Source organism: Amblyomma mixtum, chromosome 2 (assembly GCF_055824585.1).
Source record: "Amblyomma mixtum isolate Tamu chromosome 2, ASM5582458v1, whole genome shotgun sequence".
Lineage (NCBI taxonomy): Eukaryota > Metazoa > Arthropoda > Arachnida > Ixodida > Ixodidae > Amblyomma > Amblyomma mixtum.
This window is the reverse complement of record NC_143013.1, coordinates 101,376,429-101,403,123: the sequence shown is the minus strand read 5'-3', so window position 1 is coordinate 101,403,123 and position 26,695 is coordinate 101,376,429. Positions and strand designations below refer to the sequence as shown.

Genomic DNA, 26,695 nt, shown 5'->3' with positions numbered 1-26,695 from the left:
ACGCGTGAAGAAATGCCACGATAATATATATGTTTACGCCAAGAACATGCTCCACTAACATACATAATCATCAGCTGAGAAATATATCGATCGAACAAGCAAAAGCAAAGCTATTTAACATAGACAAATACATCCAAACCACAGGCAAAGCAAATTCAAGGAGATAAACCTTGACTCTAAGCGCCCATAATACATAGCATAAAAACAATCTTCAGGATTCACTGTAGCAGAAACACATGTAAAACAGTAGCACTGACACGCAGTGTTCAGAAGAAGCGACAAACACAGGTTAAAGCAAAGAAAGAATATTAGTGACAGCGACCAAATTTGCTCCGTCGTCATGTACAGTCCAGCTCGTGCGCCAATAACACAGTGGAAAAGACTATATGCATGCTTGTTTGTCCGATGAAATATTCAAAAGAAATTGAGCAAAAGGAAAAATTTCTTTACCACATGCGAAACTCTTATGAAAAGTCTTGCGCTTCGCATGTTCTTAACAATGCCGTTGGATAACATGCTGGTGTAAAATAATTTCACAGCGCCTTGCCGTTCATCCATTCAAGACTGGCTAATAGCTTCCGCGACTCGTCATCACAGACAACTTCCGGTGCCCAGCACAGGCACAGGATGGCAGTCGAAGGCAGTGGTGAAGTCGGCGAGGCGGACTATCAGGGGTCTGGCTCTCAGCGCGGGTTCTTCCTCGGCGCTGTGGCGCACCAAGCAGGCGTGCCTCAGGAAGAAGAGCATGAAGAACACTTGGCTGGCCGACAGCTGCCAGGGGCCCTCGGCCAACCGGACGTGCCAGTCCTGTCCGGCCGCGGCCCGCACCGCTGAGCGCAGCGACAGTAGCGGGAAGGAGAGGCGGCCGGCGAACTCGGCCCTCAGGTATCGGTGCAGGCACGACAGGTGCGCGTCCAGCCGCTTCACCAGCAGCGTCGACCAGTCCCGGCGCGCGAACAGGGCGTCCCAGAGGCTGTCGGCCAGCGAGACGCCCAGCACGGCCGCGTTGACCACGGCGCGGCTTCCTTTGTCCACGCTCAGCATGGGGTACACGTACGGGGAGACCACCACGCTGCGGCCGACGCGAGCGGCGAAGCCGCCCAGGACGCGGAGCCGCCAAAGACCTCCGAGTCCGCGCTCGGCGTCCAGTACACTGGTCTGGAGAACGGTGGAGAAGGTGGTGGTTGTTGAGGCAGCAATTTAAAAGCAGCGGATCCGACGAATACCATTTGGAAAGCGTTATTTATAAGATAAGCCATTAAATAACGAAGACATCGGCTGATCTGTTGTTTTCATTGAACAGCGTGAAGCCATGCGGGTTCAACGTGCTCCTCAACGGATTCCGAGTGCAGTGTTATCCAGGGTCAATAGTTCACATAAGCGAGGACGCGCGTGCACAATCCTGGCTTTTCAGATGGTCAAATTAGCCCCGAAATCTCGTCTGAAATTCCTCGTGACTAATGGTAATGCTTTGGAACGTATACAACGGACATGCCAACAAGACTGCGGTCAGGATGTTCTGATAGACACCCTGATTGAGTGGTCCTGAATAATGCAAGATCCGAGAGAGGTTCTAAGTATATTTGATGGTACTGTTGACCCTCGCTTGAGGGTCGTCACAGGGAGGGTATACAATGCAATGTACAGCAGAAAAAATTCATATCTCATATCATCAACATACATGTTTAACCACACTCTAAACCCTTAAATGTCTTCTTTTAACAGAGCCTTCATTTACGAGGGGCGTTCAATAAAGATTTCCCCTGACCCACTTCCAGAAGACGGAGAGCAACGAAACTTTGCAGACTTATTGCTCCTTCTCTACATAGGTGCCACCCAAGGACACACATTTTTCCTGTCTTTTTATGCAACTGTAAACACCTCGCTTGTAGAAGTCGAGAGGTTGCTCCAAAAGCCACGTTATGACTTCAGAAATCAGACTCTCATCATCTGGAAAATACTTGCCCTTCAAATATGACTTCACTGTAGGAAAGAGGTGGAAGTACGATGTTGCGAGGTCGGGTGAATAAGGCGGATGCGGTAGAACTTAAAAGCCGCAGCAGCGTGCTTCCCTCTGGGCAACATGTGAGTTCTGAACTGGGGCGTTGTCTTGCAGAAGGCGGACACCTTTGGTGAGCATGCCACGTCTCTTGCTTTTGATGGCCTCCCGCAATTTCGGCAGCAGTGAAGCATAGTACGCCCCAATAACCTGGCACCCTTTGCTAGGAAATCCATCAAGACTACTCCGTGCTGGTCCCAAAAGACTGTGAGCATGACCTTGCCCGCCGAGGGCTCGGCGCCTGCCTTTTTTGTAGGCGATGAGTTCAAGTGCTTCCATTGCATCGACTAGACTTCAGTCTCCGGATCATAGTGATGGACCCAGCTTTCATCCTGTGTAATCAGTCTGTTGAAAAAGTCCTCCTGGTTTCCATGGCATATGGTCAAAAGAGCCTGGGAGCATTCGACCCGTTCCTGCTTTTGGAAAGGCGTGAGCAGCCGGGGAACCCAGTGAGCCGATACCTTACGCAGATGAAGTTGGTCCTAAATTATTTTACCCACGGACCCCACACTAATCTTGACATTTTCGGCTAGGTATCCAACGGTTACGGGGCGATTTTCTAAAATGGCGACCTCCACTTGCTGCATGGTGTGTTCACCGATAGCGGAGTGGGGTTGTGCTGCAATCGGAGCCGTTTCCACCGAAATCCGACCACATTTGAATTGACGATGCCAGTTCTTCACTACATCTTGTGATGGGGAATACTGCCCATAAACCTCTTTTATCTCATCGAGCGTCTCCCTTAGAGTGCAGCCTTTTAAGTACAGGAACTTGATGACTGCTCTGTATTCCACTGCATCCATTATCACACCTCACACCACTTCAGCCCCTATAAAAGAAAGACCGTTATTACTTGAGAGTTGCACATTGGCACGTGACCTATAGTGACTTGAGTCATTACATATGCGAAGTTTCAGCATGCTGCAATAAATAGAAGTGAGTCAGGGGAAATCTTTATTGAACACCCCTCGTATGAGTGGGATACTGGAGAATAACAGTGAACCGCCGTGTCTGTCAGATATGCTGACACTAAGTACTTTTTATTCATACGAACCTTGCAGGTATTGCATGTTCCGTATTTCGTTGCCATGTTCAGCACATTTTACATCATCTCGAAAGGCATTTTCTTTCTGCAGATATTCTTGCTTATAGATGGCATTTCGAAGCGATTACAGACCTGAACGACGACATCGCAGTAGCCGTGAATGATAAGAAAGGTTTACATTATTTTATTATTTATGAATTTCGCTTCTAAAAGTGAGAAGCAACGCTTTCAGACAAGATCTAATGCGTGACATTAAATTTCTTAACGCGTCTAATTTCACCGGCCAAAGTGGATGTGCAGGACGAAACCTTGAAGCACGAAGCAGACTTCTAATCTTTAAACTTGAACAGCATCGAACGGCAGGTGCCCACTCTTGTTCACCTGCCCAATAGCTAGCCTAACAGACGTCCTTCGGCGAGGACACGCGTAGGGAGACCCTGAACAGGCACCGTTCTGCCAAAACGCTTCGGGACCGTTCCATGGAACAAGCTGTTATCACCATCAGAAATTCTCATTGTGCGGTGAAAATTGAAGACGGTCATAAAAGATCTGCAGAACGCATATGAGTTAAGAATGATCTTCTAGGGTTCCTTAGCCGCTTTGTGTCTTACCACCAGTCACAGACCTGTGCGCTGGTAACGCTGTTGTGCCATTGCCACCCTAGGCGCTTCAGATCGAATAGCTGTGCTTTATCTCTCACTCCACCTTTGCGCCTAATCCGCCGTGGTGGCTCAGTGGTTGTGGCGCTCGGCTGCTAACCCAAAAACGAGGGTTCTTTCCCGGCCGCAGCGGTCGAATTTTGATGCAGGCGAAATTCTAGAGGCCCGTGAACTGTGCGATGTGAGTGCACGTTAAAGAACCCCAGGTCGTCGAAATTTCCGAAGCCCTTCACAACGGCGTCCTTCATAGCCTGAGTCGCTTTGGGACGCTAAACGCCCATAAACCATAAACCATCTTTGCGCCTAGCTGTGCAAAGCAATATACCAAGTGTTTCAGCAAGCACCTACAAATATTTCCAAAATAGGCGTTTTGGAGTAAAAATGGGGCTTTTTCGACGTATTACCAGTGTTGGCGGACACCGGAAAAACAGTGCTTCGTCTAAAGTAGTAAGATGGTTCACTAATTTTTAATAAGTAACTTCTTAACTAATAGAGTCTAGTGCCTAGTTTAAATTAGAGATTTGTAGCCGGTCGTTTTGAAAACGCCAGTCCTGTTCTTTGTGTCTTCTCTGCTGTCCCTGTTTTTTGCGCTGCATATACATGTACTTTCCTTAAGATGAGCCACCGACTAGCCCACACCCAAATTTTGATCGGTTCCCGGAGAGCTCTGTCCACTAGCAATGTTTGGCCAGCTGGTAGAGCAACTCGGAGAGCGGTCTCCCATTAGGAGGGGGATGGATTGGATATGTTATTACCTCCATGTGTTGGGGGCATTCCCACAGGTAGTGCATTAGGGTAGCCTTGGCCACCCCACATGTTCGGCAGAGTGGGATGGTCAAGGTAGGATGGCAGTGGTGAAGGAGGTAAGGTGAGATGTAGCGGTTTGTCTGCAGTTTCCACCAGAGCGCACTCCATTTTGAATGTAGTGTACTGTGAGGTGGTGGGAGGGTGAAGCGGCTGTAATGAGTGCTGCTTTTGTTGTATGTGCCCAGAGCTCGCGAGGTTTCCTGCATGGGTTTGGTAGTCCTGTCTTCCGGCGCCCAGAGGAATAGTTCTCGGGCCAGCGCATGAACACGTTGATTACCGGGTATCGAGGCATGCCGAGGAACCCACGTGAGGGTTATCTCTTGGGTACGCGTGTGTCCTGATGCAAGAATGCGTCGGCGGTGGGTGTGATAATGCTTTGCTGACAGTTACGGCACGCAGCTTGGAATTCGGTGCAGATTTCTGTGATGTTGGGATTATGTATAGCTTGTATAAGAGCCAAGGCGATAGCCGTGCCCTCAGCCTCTGAAGGGTTGTTGGCGTGGAGGGTAGCTGCGGCCTCCATGGTGCCATCCTCGTAGGCGGCGACAGCGGTATAATTGCCTAGTAGGATGTGCTGAGCAGCATCCACGGAGAGGATGTCGGATTTGCCTGTGTAGTGTTTGGTGTGATATTCAGCTCGGGCCTGGCGTCTGGCCCTTGTAGCTCGGGGTTCATATTTCTGGGTAGAGGCTTGAGAGGCGTCGTCTCAGGATCTCCTGCGGCTGCACGCGCTTCCTTCATTGCGCTGGGTTCAATACTTTCTTCTCAAATGTATCAGAGCTTGCTGCGCAGCTGCAGCAATGCATTCACGGCATACCGGATCAGATGGAATGCTTGGCTGAAATGGCTACTCGATATGAACCGGAAGAAAAATGCAGGAGGTCCGCTTTGTCTTGTTGCAATTGCGAAGTGAGGTATTTCTGCTAGCGGCTCTGGTTGTTAAGCTCGCCTCATTTACTCAGAGCTTCACAGTCGACAGAGAGGCATTAGTTGTACGCTTTGCTGGATTTCCTGCCGTGAGGAAAACAGCCTGCCTACAGTAACCGCAACAATGCAGAGAGCCTCAACTGCTGTAGCTCTTAGTTGAGGTCCTCTGGGAAGTCCTTTTTAGATCTCTGCTTTGTGAAAGCTTGAGTGATTCTGAGTGCTGCGTCCCGCCTTTTTCCTTCTTTTTATTGCCGCATGACTGCCACGTTTAGCTTTGCGGGTAAGGTCAGGTACGCCTTGAACTCAATCATACCGTTGAATTCAGCACGCCAGCTTTGCACTGCTGCACTATCGTTTTCAGCGCACATAAAGGCGCACAGATAGTATATTACAATCACACTTAATTTTTTGATGAGCACCAGCTTGTGTCAACTAGGGAATTCTTAACCATAGCCAGTTATGTCATCGGTGCTGGCTACATCGCAAAGACATGCACTTTTATGTTCCCTCTAAGTGCGAAGCAAGCTTTAGAGTACTCCACACACTTCATTAGCATGGCACAGAGCGTTGGAATCATCTAAGGACGAAACTGTTACTCCAACTTAATGAGTGCTTTCTTATTATTTGTGAGCTTTTGATTTCAATGTCCTAACAACAGCTTGGACACAGAGCGTCATAGCTTATGTGTTATTGCCTGCTTAAGGTGGGCTCGAAGGCCAGCATTCCCCAGCGTTTCACCTCACAGAAGCCGAGCAGCAGGTTAGGGAAAAGCTTCTACCAACTGGAAATACGGTGGGTACCGGGCGGTTCTCGGGATCGAATCCCGCACCTCCCGCACATAAAGTGAATGCTCAACTCCACTAAGCCATCGCTGCGGTAATAGATCGTCACTTATTCTGCCTCAGAAACGCATATCGATTGACGAAGGGGAAGGTTCGGTAAAGCCCACAGTAACATGCCGTTTGAGCGCTCTGTGCTTATGTGTAGAGCAGCTTACAGCCGTGATTTTGCATATAAACTTATTCATTATATTACAGTATTTTTAGGTTGAGTAACAAATGCCATCCGTCTACGGGAGAATGACGCTTGCCCAGGCACAGATTGGCCATTGCATCGACTTCGTTCACAGCCATATTTGTTTTTCAAAGAGTATTCAATATTCAAGTAGACCAGCAGTGCACAAACCTGCAAACAAAACGCAATGAAGGCTACGCATGGTTCAGAAGCACACTTAACAACCTTCTCTAGCGTCCTGCGGTATAAACAGGCCGCTGTCATCACATTGCGAATATAAATTCGGATTGCCGTGCAGTGTGACCATCTCTTTTAAACTAAACGCATTCCTTCAGTACTATAGTCGTAAATGAAAATCTGAGTAAAACGTGGCTTGCCTTGAACAGGAAGTGTCGAATGACAAACTTGTTGTCCACGTAGCTCTCAGTCACGTTCGGCAAGATGGCCGTGTACGGATGGGAGACGCTCTTCGGCAGCAACAGTTCGATACTCCGCAGAAACTCGCGCGCCCTGTCCAAGTCCGTGTAGTTGAAGAACATGCCCGCAACATCCGCCACTACGGCAGCCCTCACGGCGTCGAATGTCGCCTGGACGGCGTCGTCCCTTTCGTCGTCCGTCAGGACAGGCTCTGCCGCGATGTCCCACATCGGGTTCGACCTCAGCGCCACCATGTCGCAGAATCTGGCGCGCGAAGTGATCTCCGTGGTACGGACGTCAAGAGCGAGCTCCTCGAAGAACACGGATGCCACCGCCGTGATGGCGAAATAGGCCACCAGGGTTTCGCGGCTCGTGGCGCCATCGGTGACAACGTTGAGCACATTGAGCACGTTCCGCGGGTCCTGGATCTCCAGGTCCCACGAGGCGCAGCAGTCGTTGATTATCTCGCGCCAAGAGCCGAGGTCGTGCCCCGGGAACTGGCTCTGCAACAGCTCCAGTCCCCCCACGTGGACGACTTCGTCGAAAACCTGCAACGAGTCCTGGAGACGGAAGTTGGCGCGGAGGACCTCGCGTCGAAAGTCCTCTGGGGAGCTCTGCTTTGTCTTATTGGAGACTTGCGGCAAGTGGACAGCGAGGAACGCAGCCATCCGGTTCTCCACGTGACCCAGGTCGGGAGAGGACAGGACGCGAGGAGCGTACGTCGCGACGATCCTGAGGCTGTTTCGACTGTTGCCAGCGCCTTCCTCGCCGGGCTTCAGGGAGAAGGACACCGCGAACACCGTGGGCACGTTGTAACGCAGGTGGAGCAGACCCAACACCTTAAAAAGAGGCGTGTACACAGGAGCTTAGCTTTCCAGGTAGCACGCATGTCACAGGTTGAACGTATGAAGGTTCCTTAATAAAACGCTAACATCCTGGCCGGAAACTAAAGCATAAGCAGCTAAAATATATCTCCATGTCAGTCACTCCTTGAAAGCCTATAGTAATAATACCAATGGAAAGTGTGTATTCCATGAAGCAGTCACTGGTGTCTGGTGATCCACGAATACAGGCCCTTAAATATGCACCAAAGGTTTATTGTAATTCGCCTCCATACCACCCGTGTAACCAAATAACACTACGCCGTTGTTCCTTCATAGGATGGCCAAGTACCTAGTCCGCGACACGGAACAGCTTGCAAGCAGCAGTTTCCTTACGCACAACCGGTAGTCATCTTTCCCAGACACAAACTTAAAGCGAATTCGAAATGAACGTGGTCTCCGGCGCACGCCACCATGACGCGAGGTAAAGGATTGTTTCATCGAGTTGACGGCTGCTTGCGAATTACTGGCCATCACTTTTTCTTTGACTTGCTAAAAGCAATATTTCATACTGTCAGACGACTTAACGAGCCAGTGTTTTCCTTTCGCTAGCGCGGCACTGATACCGAGTGCACGTTGGGAAGGTAAAGGCCTTGCAGTGCCGGAGTTCCTAGTTAGACCACCTTCGACAGGCAGTGGAAGTATGAGGGACGTCATTGCAGTCACTACCAAGAGCGTGGATGCAATATAACAAGAAGAAAATGTATTCGTTTTAAAAAGCAAGTGTTTAAAGATATCAAGTATCTTGTTCACTTTGCGATGGAGCCGGCAGAACAATCCATGATGCCCATTAACGTTGTCAAACACAGAATAAGAATACTCGTGATGGCATCTTTCGTTCTTCGTGCAAACAAAGTGTGAAGTATGCATCAATCGCTCCTGGTTTTTCCGTGCCTGATTTTTCAAGCTTAATGTTCTGTAAATTCTGCTGTACATTTTGGTGAAAAAAAAAATCTTTCTTGAACAGGTCGAATAAATTCAGTCCTATATGTTCACAGAATTGCCTTTTGGTCCACAGGCAAAATGTGGCTGGTAAGTGACCAAGCAGCTTCCGAAGAACAACGTCGAAAAACGCAAAGCATCTTAAGTCCTCAACACAGATGGGGAAAGTGCCGCTTTGCGCTAACGTGAATGTAAGCTACAGTGAGATCGTTTCAAGAAAACGCATGGTCCAAGAGAATAATCGTCGTTACGGCCCAAAACCTTTCCACACCTAATAAATTTGCATGCTTTGTGTGCATTACAACTCCTCCCAGCCCCCCTCCCCTGTGAGTTTGAGGCGATGGCGCCTACTTTTACTCTAACCATTGGGACACAAATGCTGAACAGAACCGTTGTTATTGGGTAGTAAAAAATACTTCACTTAAAAGGTATTTAAACCAATTTTCTGAGGATTATCGAGAACCATTGCAAAAAAATTTGAATAACATGTTCCACGTAATATTTGTTGGTTTATGGGGTTTAAAGGGTAGCTGCAGCACTTTTTTGAGAATTTCGCAATATTCAGGTATTCAAATCTATAGAGGCTGTAGGTAAATCATACCAAGTTTTTTTGCACTAGCATTTAAAATAGTGACCTAATCAACAATTGAATTTTTGCACTTCTCCTCAAAGCACCAGAGGAGTGCGGGGAAGGTCAGTATGACATCATGGAAGGTCCGATTTCAAATTAACGCTGACGTCAGCCACACCCTGCCCTGACGCGTTATACGCTGCCAAACAACGCTCGGCGGGCTTTGCCTTCGGTGGCGTTGGTTTTCATCCTTCAAAGCAGGCGTTTATTTGTTGGAAATCTACCGACACCTTCGATGACGTCATCATGCGTCCCCCACTTAGCGTTGTGCGCTGCGGAGAAGCTTGAAGGCCGTCGCGATTTTAATCGGCGATAACGTTATCATTTGAAATGCCAGCACAAAAGGACTTCGCATGCTTTACCTGCGAGCTTCACACATTCGAACCTTTTAAGCACATCGATTTCTGAAACCTATGCAAGTGCCCTTTAACGTCTCAAAGCGACTCAGGCTACGAGGGCCGCCGTAGTGGAGGGCTTCGGATAATTTCGACCACCTGGAGCTCTTTATCGTACACAACGCAGAGTACAAAAGCCCCTCGCATTTTGCCTCCGTCGAAATGCACCCCCTACAGCTGGGATCGAACCCGCGTCTTTAGGGTGAGCAGCCGAGCACTAACCACTGAGCTACCGCGGCGGCTGCTCCTCGTAAGCGCCCATAATGCTAGTAAGATACGCGGTCTTTTTCGGTTGCAGCGTTACAACACTGGTTAAGACACACTTTTTTGCTAGTCAAGCTATACAGTCGCACAGTTTACAAGTTGTAAAAGGCCGGTTACAAGTTGCAGATAACACCAGTGGCGAACCCTGGGCTTCTCTCATTTTAGCCTTACGTGCTGTCCTCACTGGTCTCGTTGAAGCTATCAAGTGCTGCAACGAATTTCCCCAATGAGAAATATTCACATTTAGTGTAACCTAACCCGAGTATAACGAACCCGGATGTTTGGAATTATTGGCTATATCAAACACAAAGGTTATAATTCCCTTGAATATCTTGTGTAAAAGTATAGCAAAGTCACGCAGCATATGGAACTGCAGTGTCGCCAGTCATTCCGTATAACGAACGCAGTGGGGCATGTTCAAGGGTGGCCTTCGGTCTCTCGTATTCATTTTTCACGTCACATTATTGCCATGTAGTGAAGCCAAAATCCGCTGGTTCCGATGGTCTATCAAATGCCTTTCTAAAACCTTTTGCCCCAGAGTTATCTGTGTTTTTAACGAAGGTATTTCAAATTTGCTGTTTCGGATGATGTACCAGAGGACTGGAAGATAGCCCACATCGTTCCAATACACAAAAAAGGGACAAGGTAACTGTTTCCAATTATCGACAAATTTCCATCCCTTCGTCTTGTTGCAAGTTACTTGAATACATAGCTTCTGGTTATCTTAACTCCTTTCTGGGTGATAATAACGTTATAACACGGGTACTACATGGCATTCGAAAGGGCGTGTCCAATGTGGCACAGACAATTACGAGAGTTAATGAATTTGAACTTGCACTCAATAAATCAGGGCAGGATGATGTACTTATATTAGACTTTAGTGAAGCGTTTGACACTGCTCCGCGCAGTAAACTCATTAGTAAACTTGAAAGTATTGGCGGCCCTGCTTAACTTCTTAACTCATAAATGCTTACCTAAAACACCGGACACACTACGTACATATTGATGGCTGCAAATCTAAGGCATTTCCAGTTACGTCAAGTGTACCCCAATGGAGCGTGTTAGGGCAGCTGCTTTTTCTAATTTATGTTAATGATCTATCGGCTGCTTTTTCCGATAATGTCTCTGTCAGGCTGTTTGCAGCTCACTGCATTCAGTTTAGGACCATAAACGAAAATAATGATCTCTACACCTTAAAAAATTCTCGTTTAGCTCTTTATAAATGATGCGTCAAATTGGATTTGCAAATGAATCTAGATAAAAATGTTCTTTCCAGAATATCAAGTAAATAGCATTCAGGTCGTCTTCATAGCGCCTACTAAATCATTACATTATGAAGGTTACACCTCATAAATATTTAGATGTCATCTTCACAAACGATTTACCATGAACGGCCTATCTGACATTTGTTCCTCGGCATTTTCCAAGCACCGCTGCCTAAAGCAAAAACTTAAGGTGCTCCAATTGAGCTGAAACTTCTTGCACACACGACACTTCTTAGGTGAAAATCAGAACATCATTCGATCTGATGGGATCCCTTCATAAAGAAAGACATGTACCAAATTGAGAGAGTGCAAAGGAAAGCGATTAGGTTTATTTATCGCAAGTACAGGAGGCTATATTCACCTACAACGCTAATGAACTAACAAAATCCCACCAATTGAAGTACGCAGACAAATAACCCGCTTATTGTTTCTGCTTAACCTTTTCACTCATACACCAAACATACCTCATTCCGAAATTCTCAGAAAGGTATCGTAAAGACGAACGCAGCAGCCTGGAAGCCATTTGCTTCAGCCAGTTTTTGCGAGTGCTGAGGCATTCAACCATAGTTTTTTCCAGCTGGCCTTGTTTGACAAAATCTCTTCCGGGTGCCATTTTCCAGCCCTCCAGGTTTAGTAAAGCTCTATAACAGCAGTATTGTACCTTTTTGTTTGCGTTACTGATCGCAACCTCGTGAACTGCCTTTTCTTGTGGCATTCTTTGTTTACATTTTTTTGCACCCCCCCCCCCTCCCATCCATGGGCTATAAAGATTGGCCTACAGTATTTTGAAATAAATAAAGTTTAGCGGCGGCCTTAAAATGCCTTGGTTCGTTTGCTTCACTGCCCAAGGCGTTGCGGGAACCAACTGAACCTTTATTCTATTTAGTGATAACAACTCTGTTTACAGTGAACTGGTTTATGATATGTAATGGCTAGTTCCAAAGCACGTCGCGCTGCAACTTCAGTGCGAAGCAGGTTAGGCCTACCAACTCCTAGCGAGAGATCCGCTGCAAGTACGCCTGTGGGCGGCACGTCGCTGCAAAGCGTGGGTGCGATGTATTCTTGCTTATATGTTACATTCAAGCTAGTCTACTCCAATTTATTCATCAGTGGCTATCGATATGAGTTACCTCAAAAAATGAAAATTGGGTTTTGAGCAAAGTAAATGGCGCAATATCTGTCTCACACATCGGCGGACACCTGAACTGCGCCGTAAGAAAATGGATAAAGTAAGTAGTGAAAGAAGAAAGGAAGGAAGAGGTGCCGTAGTGGAGGGCTCCGGAATAATTTCCACCTCCTGGGGATCTTTAACATGCACTGACATCGCGCAGCACACGGGCGCCTCTTGTGTTTCGCCTCCACCGAAACGCGGCCGGGTTCGAGCCCGGGAACTCCGACTCAGTAGCCGAGCACGCTAACCACTGCGCAACCCCTTCGATATAAGTTCACTATATCCGGGTGCGACTGCAGTTTTTGCAGTAAAAATATCACCACTCTTTCTCCCAGCGTTTATTTGATCATGAATATGTTCAGTGCGTGGCAGGTATTGCCAGCGGTCGATGACCAACCTTGACCAAATCGAAATGAGCGTCGCCCCCGGACCAGTCGCGGAACATGGAGACCACGGCTCGGACGGCGTTTTCCGCATGCATTGCACCTTCCACGAACGCCATCAGGCAACTCCTGCAGTGGACGTGCAGTCGGGTATGAGAAAAAAAAAGAATGAGTAAGAGACGGGTGACACAGTGAACGAAATGCAACTGGAAAAGTCAAAAGAATGTGCCTTAAAATGACGAGGCAAGACAATGATTTATTCACATAAATGTATCCAGTTCATCCGTTCCTGTAGCTTTCCTAACTACCTGATTATCTGAATACCTTACAGTAGAATACCGCAGGTACGTAGGTTGGCATATACAGGCCGGGGGATAATTGCAAGAAATTTCTTTCTGCAAGTGCAGTTACCAGCCTGTTCAGTGTACGAGGGCAGGGTCGTTTTGGCGTCTTGTATGCCACTCAGTTTTATATGCACAAGCCCTCCTTTGCCACAACTCTTGGTCACCTTCTATCCAAAAAGCTCAGCTGGTTTGCTTAGAATAAATTATTTGCAGGAAAAAAAAAATGGAGGCAGGGACCATTACTTTGCACTTTGCGTCTGCATTCACTGGCTTGTTATCATCAAGTGGCAAATTTCCAAGAGGACTTGCAGCAAGCTTAAGCGTCTAAACAATTTCAAGCCGTAGCCACCGTGGGTATTTACGGTGCCGCTTATAAAGCCCCAGTATGAAATATCAACCCTCACATAATAGCTACGAGACGGAGGCGCTGTTGAGGTCGTGATCGAAAGCTCCTGTCTTCGCCAGCTTGCCATTGAGAAATCGGAGAACAGTAGCTTCCGATTATTTTCCTCGCATGCTGACGTGCTCTTTGGATCCGCGTGGTGTGCTGCGACTAATGCGGACACATTTTACCGTACTATGTCACTATCGCTGTAAAAACAAGAAACGGCACAGCAGTCAGACATCAGACACCATCTCTTCCTTCTCTCTCTTGACTTGGACCTTGATTTGGCTTGCCGATTTCTACAAGTACTACAGTTACTACGGCCTTAAGTTACACGAACACGCGATGGGGGGGGGGGGGGGGGGGGGGGGTACAGGGCCCTCGCCGTAAAATATACTCTAATATATTCTAAACTTGCCGCCCTCACGCGCATCATGTTATCAAAAGCACATACCGTCGCCGAAAACGTAAACGTCTGTGTCTCTTTTATAACATCATGAACGAAACTGTTGGGATTGATAAACAATGTTATATAAAGGAGTGCACATCTCGCATAACTCGTATAAAGGAGTGCACATCTCGCATAACTCGTAATAAACATACTCGATACGTCAAAAAATTCCATGCTGCTAAAGATTGCTTTAAATATTCCTTCTTTCCGCTGACCGCACACGACTGGAATCGGCTACTTGATGACGTGGTGTGTGTGGAATCTCGTGATGAGTTTTCGTCTCTGCTTTATGATCATTTGTGTAGTACTTAGCAAGCATATTTTGTTACGGGTTTGTTTGTGCCAGTTTCTCTTGGTATTTCTGTCACTGTGCATGTAATGCTTCCTCTCCTACCTTAGTCCTGGAAAGGACTGATAGTATGTAATAAATAAATAAAGAGATACGCTTGGGTTATCCAGATTATATTCACCCCCCTGCACCTTGCAGTTCCTAAAGGCGCCCAGCGGGGCGCACATCGTTTGTAAGAGAAAAGTTTGTCAGCTACGCCTAAAAGCCCTGCCCCCCACCCCCTTCCCCTCGTTGTACACTGCTCCGTTTCATAGCGGCTCTCTCTCCGAGAGCAGGGAACCGTCGGAGGACATCACGCCTCAGCCATATAAGTCCCTGCTCACCGGCCTGCACAATTTCTACGCGACCGAAGCGAGCCAATTGCCGCCCGTACGCGTGCGTACCTGTGGTGCTTCTGCAGGCTAGCGGCAGCCGGCGTCTTGAGGTGTCCGAGCAGCGCGGGGCGCACCACAGACGCCTCCATGGCGTTCACGCCCAGCGCGTTGTCGTCCAGGTGCTTGCGGCGGCTGCAGGCGAAATCCATGAAGTTGGAGCACGGGTCGGCGCTTCTGTTGGAGACGGACGCGAGCAGCTGGACGACGTCGGGGCAGCAGAATGACCTCTTCTGGAAGAACTCGCCCACCACGAAGTGGACGACGAACGCCAAGACGGTGGCGGCGCAAGCAACCAGTCCGCCGTAGAGGGCGGCGCGCGCCACCGTGGAACCGAGGACGAGCGATTTCGCCCTACGCTGAGCCAGCATCGGGAGCGGAACCTTGCCTGCCGACATGGCGTCTCTCCTTCTTCTTCTTCTTCACCATATGAAAATGGCACATACCCACGCGGGGTTCTTGCTCTTCTTCTTCATCTGCGCTCATTTGCAGAATAGTGGCACGGGCTCGTATCGGTGTCTGCACGCCACCACATGGTGGCGTTGCCCTTGTGTAATTATTAGTGTGCCTCGATGCAGCGAACCGCTGCGCTGGCATCGAGGCACCCTATAGTAGTTACCCTCGAAATAAGCTTTGCTGTATTAGACGTGAACCGTGGGATACGCTGCGTCAGACATCGGGAGGCTTTCGCATGCATCATCATCATCAGCCTGACTACGCCCACTGCAGGGCAAAGGTCTCTCCCATGTCTCTCCAATTAACCCTGTCCTTCGCCAGTTGCGGTCACCGTATACCCTCAAACTTCTTAACCTCATCCGCCCACCTAACTTTCTGCCGCCCCCTGCTACGATTGTCTTCTCTTGGAATCCACTCCGTCACTCTTAACGACCACCAATTATCTTGCTTTCGCTTGCAATAGAATTCATTTCGAGCGGAAATTGTGGCCTCACAGGAGCACAGAAAATCAGAAGAAAAAAAAAACAAAGCCACAACTTTAAGCCGACGTACAAAAATAGGCAGGGCGGCAGAAGCCATTTTAAGTGGACAGAGACCAAAGGGCAGCTCAACAAAGCGGCCCTAATTATTCATACTTTTATGGAAACACATCTATGTACGGAAGAGACACCAAAAATAGAAAACCGCGTCTGGGAAATGTGCAACTGGAATGCAGGATGAAGAAAGGGAGGAGGAATCGGTATATAGTTATTCTACAAGGTGCAAATTGGCGATGCGTAAACGAAACGTGCAAAGAACATTTATGGATCCATGACATAGTGGCACGGAAGAGCACATGGATAGGGATGTTTATCTGTGGACAGGTATAGAGAGAGTAAACACAACGATGAAGTGTGCGTCAACTCTTCAAGACATGAAATAAGAGTTTAAAAGTGATGAACAGGGAATCCCGATAGAAGGCATTAATTCCCACATTGAGGAACTCGATGGACACACGAATTTACCCGCCGCGATGGCTCAGTGGTTAGAGCGCTCGGCTACTGAGCCGGAGTACCCGGGTTCGATCCCGACCGCGGCGGCAGCGTGTCGATGGAAGCGATGGAGATGGCCAGATTAGAGTCATCAGAACAAAAGCCTAACACCGATACACCCACCACAAAACAAGAAACATCCAAAACGAAATATCAGTCTTAAAAGCTGCCAGCATTCATACAAACAACCGAATGCGCCGAAACAATTTGCTTTCCTTAGGCCTCGATGACACAAGCACGGAATCATGGTCTGAATCAAAAAACAAAATTGTGGCACTTTGTGCCAATCCACCTCGACCTTCATCTTGACCAAAACAGCATTGACCGTGCCCGCCGCATTGGAAATCACTGCAACGACAAAAAGCGCCCCATAATTGCATTCTGTCTTGTGAGCGGAAACTTAAAGGACCCAACTATGCAATAAGAGAAGATTTTGAATTTCCAACCCGGCAGGCACGTTCGAAACTACTTCAGTTCATTCGCCCACAGAAAAATGCCTTTAAACTGGTTTTAGACAGGCTTTGCGTAGGCAAGAAATGCTATCTTTACGACCCGACCGCTGAAAGCGTGATAGAAAACACCAACTCGGCAACTAGCACGCGAAGAAGCGCAGGAGCTTCATCGGCAAGCATTTCGGAAAGCAAAACATGACTCTCCATAAACCAGGTACTATCATCTGTCGCCATCCGGCGCCCTTCGCCATGCCTTGATCAAAACATCGCGTTCACGAACATCCGAAGCGTAATCACAAAACGTGATCATCTTGAGAGTTACATTACTGACGTTGATGCTGATGCTATGCTTTTAACTGAAACTTGGCTGAACGCAGATATCAGAGATTCCGAAATTTTTTTCCCTAATCTTGACTACACTATATACTGGCATGACAGGAAAAACAAAAAAGGTGGGGGCGTCCTCATAGTTATCAAGAACAACCTATCATCATCTCACATTAACCCTTGCAGGCGCAATTTTTTGTTTCGACTGAAATCAATTATTTTTTCATCTATGTAGTATATTCAGGCCTCAAGAAAGGAAATTTGTTAGTTTTGGAGCGTGAAAGACCAGCAGCTAAGTTTTTTCAACGATGTGGAGAATTCCGTACAAAGTGTCAGATTTGTTAGAAATAGTAACATCGAAATGTTCTCGTGTGTCAGGTAAACACCCTAGGGATCGTGGAATCGCTTCGTGTTTCGAAGATTCACATTACGCTCTAAATTGAGTTTAAACAATTGATGTTTTCATTAGCGGCAAAATCTGTCTGCACAAAAACGGCGGACAAAGTGCTGCCTAGCTCATTGTCAAGTGAAATAGTACTTAATGCGTTCGCTACATGGCACAAAAAACCAACTTATTTGCGACAAGAAGGGTGCTCAATTCGACCGGAACAATGAAACCACTGCTAGGTGAACCAGTTTCTCAGAAAAAGCTGTAAGTTTGCCGCTTAAACAATTGTGTACAAAGCGCCTGAAAGGGTTAATAGCGACGACACTCGAACTCACGTGGGCATGCTTGAACGACAAGGCCAGAAAAATTGTTCTTGGCATTTGCTACAGGCCGTCGGATACCGATTCATCATTCTGTGACGCTCTGTATTGTTCTTTAACCAATATCAGAAATAACTTTTCAAACTCTCCCATATATTTATTTGGCGATTTTAACTTCCCGAACATTAGCTGGCATCTACTCTCCGTGCTTAATATATCACCTTCCACCGACGCAAAACATTTCCTCGGCCTAACACTTGGCTTTAACCTACGACAAGTCATTACAAGCCCAACAATAGGAAACAACATTCTCGGCCTGCTCCTCACGACTTCCCCGACGACGTAAAAGGCATAACTGCGCGCACTTTCAGCGTGGAGTTCCCAGACACCCTTAGAGCGTGTGGGGGTAGCGGTCCCGGACTCAAAGGAGATGCCCTCGACTAAGCGTGGCAAGCTCAGCGGAGACCAGCTACCAAGTGACAAGAGGTTTTTGGTCGTTTGGTGCCCAGCTTTCGCCGGTCGCAAGCCAGAGAATGGGTCGAAGCCGAAGGTTCACAACCAAAACAATGTTTATACAGCTAAGAGAGGGCCGCCGCGGTGGCTCAGCGGTTATGGTGCTCGGCTGCTGACCCAAAAGACGCGGGTTCGATCCCGGCCGCGGCGGCTAGAATTTCTTTGGAGGAGAAATTCTAGAGGCCCGTGTACTGTGCGATGTCAGTGCACGTTAAAGAACCCCAGGTGGTCGAAATTTCCGGAGCCCTCCACTACGGCGTCTCTCATAGCCTTAGTCGCTTTGGGACGTTAAACCCCATAAACTAACTAACTAACAGCTAAGAGAGGATACAGAGGATTTCACAATCACTAGTACAAACACATACAAAGTGATTAACAAAACAATGCAACTCGTGCGAAGTTAAACTCGTTAGAAAATACAATACAAAGGCAATATTGCACCTAAAGTGCACTAACACAAGAGAGAGAGGCAAACAAACAAAACACAAATCGTTCACCGGGCACTGCGACAGTCCGACGACCAGAGGTCCACGACGATGCCGTCCCGCAGACTGGCGAACGTTGCCTCGTTGGTCCGATGCTGGCCGAGTGGTGTGGTCCCGGGAGTCAAGCGGGCGCGCTTCTCCGAAGCATAACGGCGGCTTGGACTAATCTGTCAGCTGATGTGTGTTGTTGCGACTGAGAGAAGGATGAAAAGGAAATTGCACTGGCCTGCCAACTGGCTCCAGCCGAGCCACCACCGCTGCCACGTGCAGATAGATGAGAGTTAAAAGATCAGACGAAAGAGAAAAAGAGAAGAAAAGACGCGCGTCGCAGCAACAACCGCGTCCGCCGAAGCGGACGCTGGCTGAAAAAACAGATAAACGGCTGAAGTCGCGATTCGTCACCACCTCCAGCTTCTGACGGCGCGAGCTGAGGCCCTGGTTTTTAACACCTGGTGTGACGTCACTCCGGCTGTAGCGCCCCCTAGCGGGAGGAGCGCGGGGCTCACCTCTGTTGGTAGCTTCTGACGGCGCGAGCTGGGGCCCTGGTTTTTCGCAGCTGGTGTGACGTCACAACAGACGTCAAGCTAAAGGTCAATGGTAACTACCGCCGCGCCACGCTGAAGGCACAAACCGCTAGCAGTATTGCTTTCGCAATAAAAGAAAATACGTAGAGCTGAAGCACCTCACTTTCGAAGGGGAGCGAATAGAGATGACCACCTACGTCGCCATGCCGGAAGACTGCGCAAAGGGCGTAATCCACGACGTCCCCCCCTACTTCTCGGAGGCGGTATTATTGCACCGTCTCAAGACGCACGGCAACCCCCCGGTGCTGGGGGTTCGAAGATTAGGCAAGGAATCGAAGACTGTCCTGATACTGTTCGAATACAGCAAAGTCCCGAGGTGGGTGCGCCTCCCACCATTGGCTCAACGGTGCGCGCTCTACCGGAAAAAATACGAAGTGTGCAACGCATGCGGAAAAATGGGCCACCGAGCCGACGTCTGCCTGGACCATAAAAACGTAAAGTGCCGCGGTTGTGGGGCGGAAAACCCGCCCGAAAACCATCAATGCGAGACCAAGTGTCAGCTGTGCGGCAAAGGACACCTGCTCGGCGATAAGAAACGCAAGGAGCTCTACCGCACGCCCTACGAGAGGTGAAGAAGAGGCGGTGGGAGCAAAGCGGTGGCAGTTCGCCAAAACACGGGACCCAGCAAACATTGGAGGGGAATTCCACCCGCCAAGGTCGCCCCAGAGACAAGCGCGGCAACAACTACGAGGGTTTCCGTGCCGAAGATTTCCCGAGCCTGGAAGAGATCACGGGAAGGCACCCCGGGCAGCACCAGCGTCGGGCAGCTCGCGCTCCAACAGCAGAGGGCGCTCCGGATCCAGAGAGCCTACGTCACCTCATAGACCCAAGACCACCCTAGTGTGATGCAGTGGGAGCACTTGCTGGCCAGCGAGGACGAGGGAGCGCAACGATTTCTCGTGCGCCGAGCCACGATGGCAGCAGTCAAGTGCGGCATCCTGGACCAAGGATCGACCACGGCGCCCAAATTTATTAACAAGGAAGGAAGGAAGGAAAAACTTTATTTTACTCTAGTCCTTTTTCCTGCGGTTTGGGAGCATCTTCAGAGACGTTTTCTCCTTGATTTTACCCCCAGGAGTCTTCTCTGTCGAAGTCGTCCGCCTCTAATCAGTGGTCGGTTGCCCTCAGTCCAGGGCTCCGCTGGCCACTGCCGCCCGTTGAGCTCGCTGTACCAGACCTTCTTGGTCTTCACAGCGGTCGCTGGACAGCAGAGTCTCCCACTGCTCCGCACTCGGGTTTTGTATTTTGGGGACCACGTCTATCTTTTGGCAGGCCCATGTGATGTGATAGAGAGTAGGTTTTCCGTCGCACCAGGGACATTTGTCCGCGTATATGGTAGGGTGCATTTTGTTTAGTATATGTAGGTTTGGGAAAGAGCCTGTTTGTAATTGTCTCCAAGTGACAGCTTCCTCTCTGCTGAGAGATTTGTGCGGTGGGGGATACCGCAATCTTCTGCCTCTGTAGTTTTGTAGTATGGCCGAGTAATCCCTGGGTGCTGGCGCGAGTTCCGCGGGCTCATCGGATGCTCGGAAAGTAATGTATCCTCGAGCTATCCTGTCGGCCTCTTGGTTCCCTGCCACCCCCGTGTGCCCCGGTACCCACACAATTTTGTGTGGGATCTTGTCGCTTTGTTCTTCCTGGTTTTTAATTCTGTCGCTCGCTGCGAGGAGTATACGGAGCGCGTGACGACCTATCCTGCCATTCATGTAATTTCGGCAGGCTGTTTGAGAGTCGGTGAGTATTGTTAGCGACCGCCCGGTTCTATAGCCCTCTGCCACCGCTAGAGCAACGGCTACTTCCTCGGACTCTGCAGCTGTGCAGCCTCGGAGAGACGCGCTGGTCATTTCGCGTAAAGACGAATCGACCACCGCCGCCACAGCGATTTTGGTGTCTCCTCCTCTCTAAGACGCGTCTGCATACACGGTCGTGGCTTGAGGAGCGTATGTTCTTTCGATGAAGTCGGCCCTCGCTTCTCTTCTGCCTCGATGGAGGTTGGGATCCATGTTTTTTGGTATTGGCGCTACCTTGAGGGTCTTGCGAAGCTCGTCGGGGATCGTTGCCGTCCTCGTCATTTCTCGCATCTGCTCGCGGTATCCGAGCCTCTGCAGGAGCGCTCTTCCAGTCGTTGTCTGCAACAGCCTGAGTTTTTGCGACTCAAGCTGCGCCTCTCGTAGCTCCTCAAAGGTGTTATGTAATCCCAGGGCCATGAGTTTTTCGGTTGACGTGTTGCGCGGAAGTCGGAGCGCTGTCTTATACGCTTTGCGTAGCAGGGCATCCGCTTGTTGTATTTCGTTTTTGTTGAGGCACTGGTAGGGTAGGCTGTACGTGATTCTACTAACTACAAGGCTTCTGACTAGTTTGAGTGTGTCCTCTTCACGCATGCCATGTCGCCTGTTGGTGATGCGGAATAAAGTTTTTTCCATCCATCCATCCAAGGAGGAGGACAGTTGGATGGATGGGTCCCAGGGGCCGCCCGCACCAGGGGCCGCTCCGGATCCAGAACCAGGTGGTGATCATGTTCAAGGGACTCGGTGAACCCATGGACTAAGAAGCTCAGCTCGAGCGTGGACCGTAAAAGGGTAATAAGCTTTGACAGGGGGGCTTCCCAGCCATAAGACAAGGACGAGGAGATCGATAAATTGATGAAAGAGGTTCGGGAGCTTAAAGAGATCATTAGTAAACTCACTCTGGAACTGAATAAACCAAAATTGCAGGTGCGTGCGGAGTCCCCCTCCCCCCACAGAGCGCCACCAAAATTGGTTTCGAGATCAACACCCCCGGCGCCTAAGGCTGTGACTCCCACACAGCCTGCGACACTGGAGGAGGAAAAAATGATTGTAGAATCGGCTAGGCCGCCTCCTGCTAAACGCAAAGGGGAGGACGCTGATCCGTTGGTGGCACTATAGAAAAGATTAGAAGCCAAAATCGAAGCTAAATTTGATTCGTTCATGGGCCAAATTCTGGGAGCAATAAATCAGACTCAAAGCCAGATACAAGTTCTTACGGTTGAAGTGCAAAGGCAACGGGCCTAATTAGTTGCCATCGGAGAATGGCAACAGAAAGCAGAGGAAAAATTTGACCAGCTCCAAAATCGCCAGAGGCGCACCAACTGAGTCTTTAATCTGGCAGTGGAACTGTCGCAGATTCCAACGCAAGCGGGCGTTAGTGCAACACTATCTGACGCTATTAGATGAGACACCGCTAGCTATAGCCCTACAGGAGACGGACAAAACAGCAAAACTCGTGGGATACCTAGCTTTTTCAAGTGACAGAAGTGAGAAATCTCGCGTCACAACGTTGATTAAGAGGAACACTGCAGCAATCGACCACGAAGTCAACTCGAGCGAAATTGAAGCAGTGCTATTGGAAATTCTTGCTGGACGAAAAGAGGAGCCGAGCGTGTTCCTATTAAATTTGTACAGTACCCCACAGCAGAAAAAGGTGAGGTTCAGGGCCCTCTTTCGAAAAACGATTAAGGCAGCCAAGATGAACCCCTTGCTAATAGTCAGTGCCTTTAATGCCGCGCACCCGGAATGGGGTTACGCTAAGCAAGATCCCAAAGGCAGGCAGCTATGGGAGGACGCGCATGAGCTGGGACTCACCCTACACACGGACCCTAGTAGTCCATCCAAGGTGGGTAACAGCGTGTGCGCAGACACCTCCCCTGACCTGACCTTCTCTAAAAATGTGACAGATCTAAAATGGCACAATTCAGAGAAAAATTTCGGCAGCGATCATTTCATTCTGGCCTCGATCCTTAAAAAAGGAGTTAAGACGCGTCGTGCGCGTCAACCGAGACTAACGGAATGGGAAATATTTAGGAAGAAGCGAGGGAAAGCTGCCACTGGGAAGATCACTAACATAGAGGAATGGACGGAGACCCTCATGCGTCACGTTGGAGAGGCAACAAAGATGCTTGAAGGGGACGATGCCCCAGAGATAGTTGATAGCAAACCGCTTCACATGTGGGAGGAAAAACATGGCATGGAGCGCAGACTAAAGAAGCAAAAATGGAACCGTAATCTTAGAAAGAGGGTCGCTAGACATAAGTAAATTGAAAATTATGCGATCAAATTATGCGAATAAAACTGGTGTAGCAGATGTGACGAGATAGAAGGGAGCATGAGCCTGTCCAGAACGTGGGATCTGCTGAGAGACCTGTTAGATCCGACCAATTCAAAAACCCAATCGGGAATTGCATTATCAAAAGCCAGGCACGCATTTGAGGGAACAGATGCGGAATTTATGCACAAACTAATCAATGTACGGGTATGGGTACTATGGTGATACCCATAGTACCACCCTCCCAGAATAGTACCCACAGTACCACGGAGGAGGTCGTCAGGGCAGAAATATTGGGACTAAAAACGAAATCGGCCCCGGGCCCTGACGGGATAACTAACAAAATTTTAAGAAACGGTTCATGGTTTATGGGGTTTAACGTCCCAAAGCGACTCAGGCTATGAGAGACGCCGTAGTGAAGGGCTCCGGAAATTTCGACCACCTGGGGTTCTTTAACCTAGACGACGACTCCATCAGCGCTCTGACGGATCACATGCAAGAAATTTGGACTAAAGGCCACTGCCTCGACAGTGGAAGTCGGCAAATGTAATTCTAATCCCAAAGCCAGGTAAACCCCCGAAACTGGGAAATTTAAGACCTATTTCCTTAACCTCATGCATGGGGAAATTGATGGAGCGCGTAGTCCAGACCAGACTGACGTGCTTTATGGAGCAAAAAGATCTGTGGCCGCACGAGATGGTCGACTTCCGACCGGGCTTGTGCACGCAGGGCGTTATGCTCCGATTGAAGCTCTATGACTGAAGCGTGACATAATCGATTCGCGTTCTAGAGACGCCAAAGTAATTCTCGGCCTAGACTTGACAAAGGCTTTTGATAATGTCAAACACGAAGCAATCCTCCGAGGTCTCCATGAAATTGGGATAGGCACGCGAACATACGATTACATCAAGGACTTTCTGTCAGGCAGAACTGCCTGCATGAAGTTCCAAGACATCGAGTCTCGCACACTGAAGTTAGGGAGCAGGGGCACGCCGCAGGGCTCGGTTCTCTCCCCGTTCCTCTTCAACGTGGCAATGAGGGCCCTCCCCGAAGCTCTGCGGAGCATAGAGGGGCTAAATTTCAGTATGTATGCGGATGACATCAACCTCTGGATTAACCAGGGGAGCGATGCGAGTATCGAGCTCCTGTAGGTTGCGGTGCGGCGGACACTGTCGTCGACTATGCTGCCAGTAGGGGTATCTCATGCTCTCCGCAAGAATCAGAATTATTCGTATATAACCCGAAGTCACTCCGATGCAAGCACAACTGGAAATTTGACATTAAAGCAGAGGGGAAACCAGTTCCAATTGTAGATCAAATCATAATCTTAGGGCTATTTATTCAGGATAATTCAGGATAGGATATTCAGGATAGCGCATTTATGGCAGTACTCACGCCTTTAACTTTTCTCCGCTCCCACGTGCTATATGTCTATGGAACGATCTTCCAAACTGCATTGCATCGCAGCGCAACCACGGCACGTTTCATAATCATCTGGTCAAACATTATATAGATAACACCTAGCACGTTTTCTTTGCCCGAGTCATGCCTGTTTTTTTTTTTGTTGTTTTTTGTTTTTTTTTTCTGTTTTTTTTTGTCACACCCTGTTTATCAGCCCATTCGCCTTCCTGTGTATTTGCTCATGTTCTTTTTTTCCCGTTACTATTATGTCGTATTTATATTCTATTTTTTATTTAATGTTTTTCTGCATGTATTTTGTACTGTCGTGATAATTTGTAATCAGCTTTTAGAATGTAACAGTGTTTGTTTCTACGCATTTTTGGTTTCTTCTAGCTACTGTTGCACATATATATTGCTCCCCCCTTACTCAATGCCTCCCTGGAGGCCTGTAAGGTACCTGTAAATAAATAAATAAATAAATAATGAATATAATGATGGGGCAATCAAAAGGCCCGAGGGATTTGCCACGCAAGCCCTTGGCATATTTAGAAGGGTTGCACTGAAAGGACGAGGCCTGAAGGAAAGAAGCTTGCTTAAACTAACTCAAGCATACGTAATAAGCCGCGTGAGTTATGCCACACCTTAAACATTAGGGCTGAGGAGAAGAAGAAAGTAGACTCGCTCATTCGACGGTGCATAAAGAGGGCCCTGGGCTTACCGATTAGCACCTCCACAGAGAAGCTGCTCTCTATGGGAGTGCACAATACCTGGGACGAAATAGCTGAGGCTGTCAGAATTTCACAGCTCGAAAGATTAAGCCGAACAACCACAGGCAGAGCCATCCTTGAAATGGTAGGCCTGCAAACAGATAGGGGACTACGACTCAAATCGGGCATTCCGCAGGACTGCCGAGAAAATCTAATCATTCCCCCACTCCCTCGTAACATGCCTCCCATATTCAACACTTAAAGGAGGTAGAAGAGAGCAGAAGCACTAATCAGACGCTTCGATCCGATGGACGGCAAGTCCGTTACCTACGTGGACGCAGCAAGTGGCAAGTCGGGTGCGGCGTAAGCCTCAGTGGTCGACGGCCGCGGGGCCCCGTGTCGGCAGCCACCATTAGAAGCCTCAACGCGGAAACAGCTGAAGAAGTTGCGATAGCGCTCGCTTGCATTCGAACGGAAGCCAATTTTATAATTAGCGATAGCAACACGGCCACCTATAATTTTGGAAAGGGTAGGATCTCGCCGGAAGCGGCAAGGATTCTGGCCAGTAGACAGCAAAACAGAAGAGTTAGCCTAATTTGGACTCCCGCACACGCGTCCATTCCTGGCAATGACGCGGCCCACGAGTTAGCCCGAACTCTCTACTTCCGGGTAGCTGTGAAGCCACCCGACTGCCGAAACATGGACGAGCGTCTGCAAAATTATACGGAAATTGTAGAAAATTATAGATTACAGATGAGACTGGTAAAAGACTAAACAGTAGGGAGGTAATCGCATGGCGACGCCTCCAAGCTGGGAACTTCATAAACCCGGTCTGGGTATATCATGTTCATAGAGATAACAAAGAAAACGATAAGTGCAAGCACTGTGGGGCGAGAGGGACACTCGACCATATAATCAGGGAATGCGCTAGCTTCCCAGGGGCTAACGAAAACATAAATTGTAGAGAAACCTGGGAAGCCCTGCTGCGGAGTGAGGCCCCTGCTTCACAGCAACAAGCCATCCGCCTGGCGGAAGAAGCCGCGAGGAATCAAGACCTCTTCGCCTGCTTCTAATCGCGGAGGTCCCGGCCCTCGTCACCAAGGCCTGCGTGCCGGGGACGGGGAGTAGGGGGCTTCCTTATCTGGCGGAAAATAAAGTTTATATCATCATCATCAACTCAACCTTTTCGCTTGTTTATCCAGGCTTAAC

The 26,695-nt window shown here is 48.8% G+C and overlaps 1 protein-coding gene across 1 annotated transcript; it reads right to left on the bottom strand.

Annotated features, from left to right (window-relative positions):
- Window positions 1-374: 374 nt before the first annotated feature.
- LOC149360317 (uncharacterized) lies at window positions 375-15,158 on the bottom strand. The gene is made up of 4 exons (XM_089569236.1): window positions 14,773-15,158; window positions 12,875-12,989; window positions 6,889-7,767; window positions 375-1,158 (listed from the first exon to the last, which is right to left on the bottom strand). Exons 1-4 carry the CDS (start codon window positions 15,156-15,158, stop codon window positions 592-594), a joined length of 1,947 nt encoding a protein of 648 aa, XP_089425362.1. The 3' UTR covers window positions 375-591.
- Between the last annotated feature and the right edge of the window lie 11,537 nt (window positions 15,159-26,695).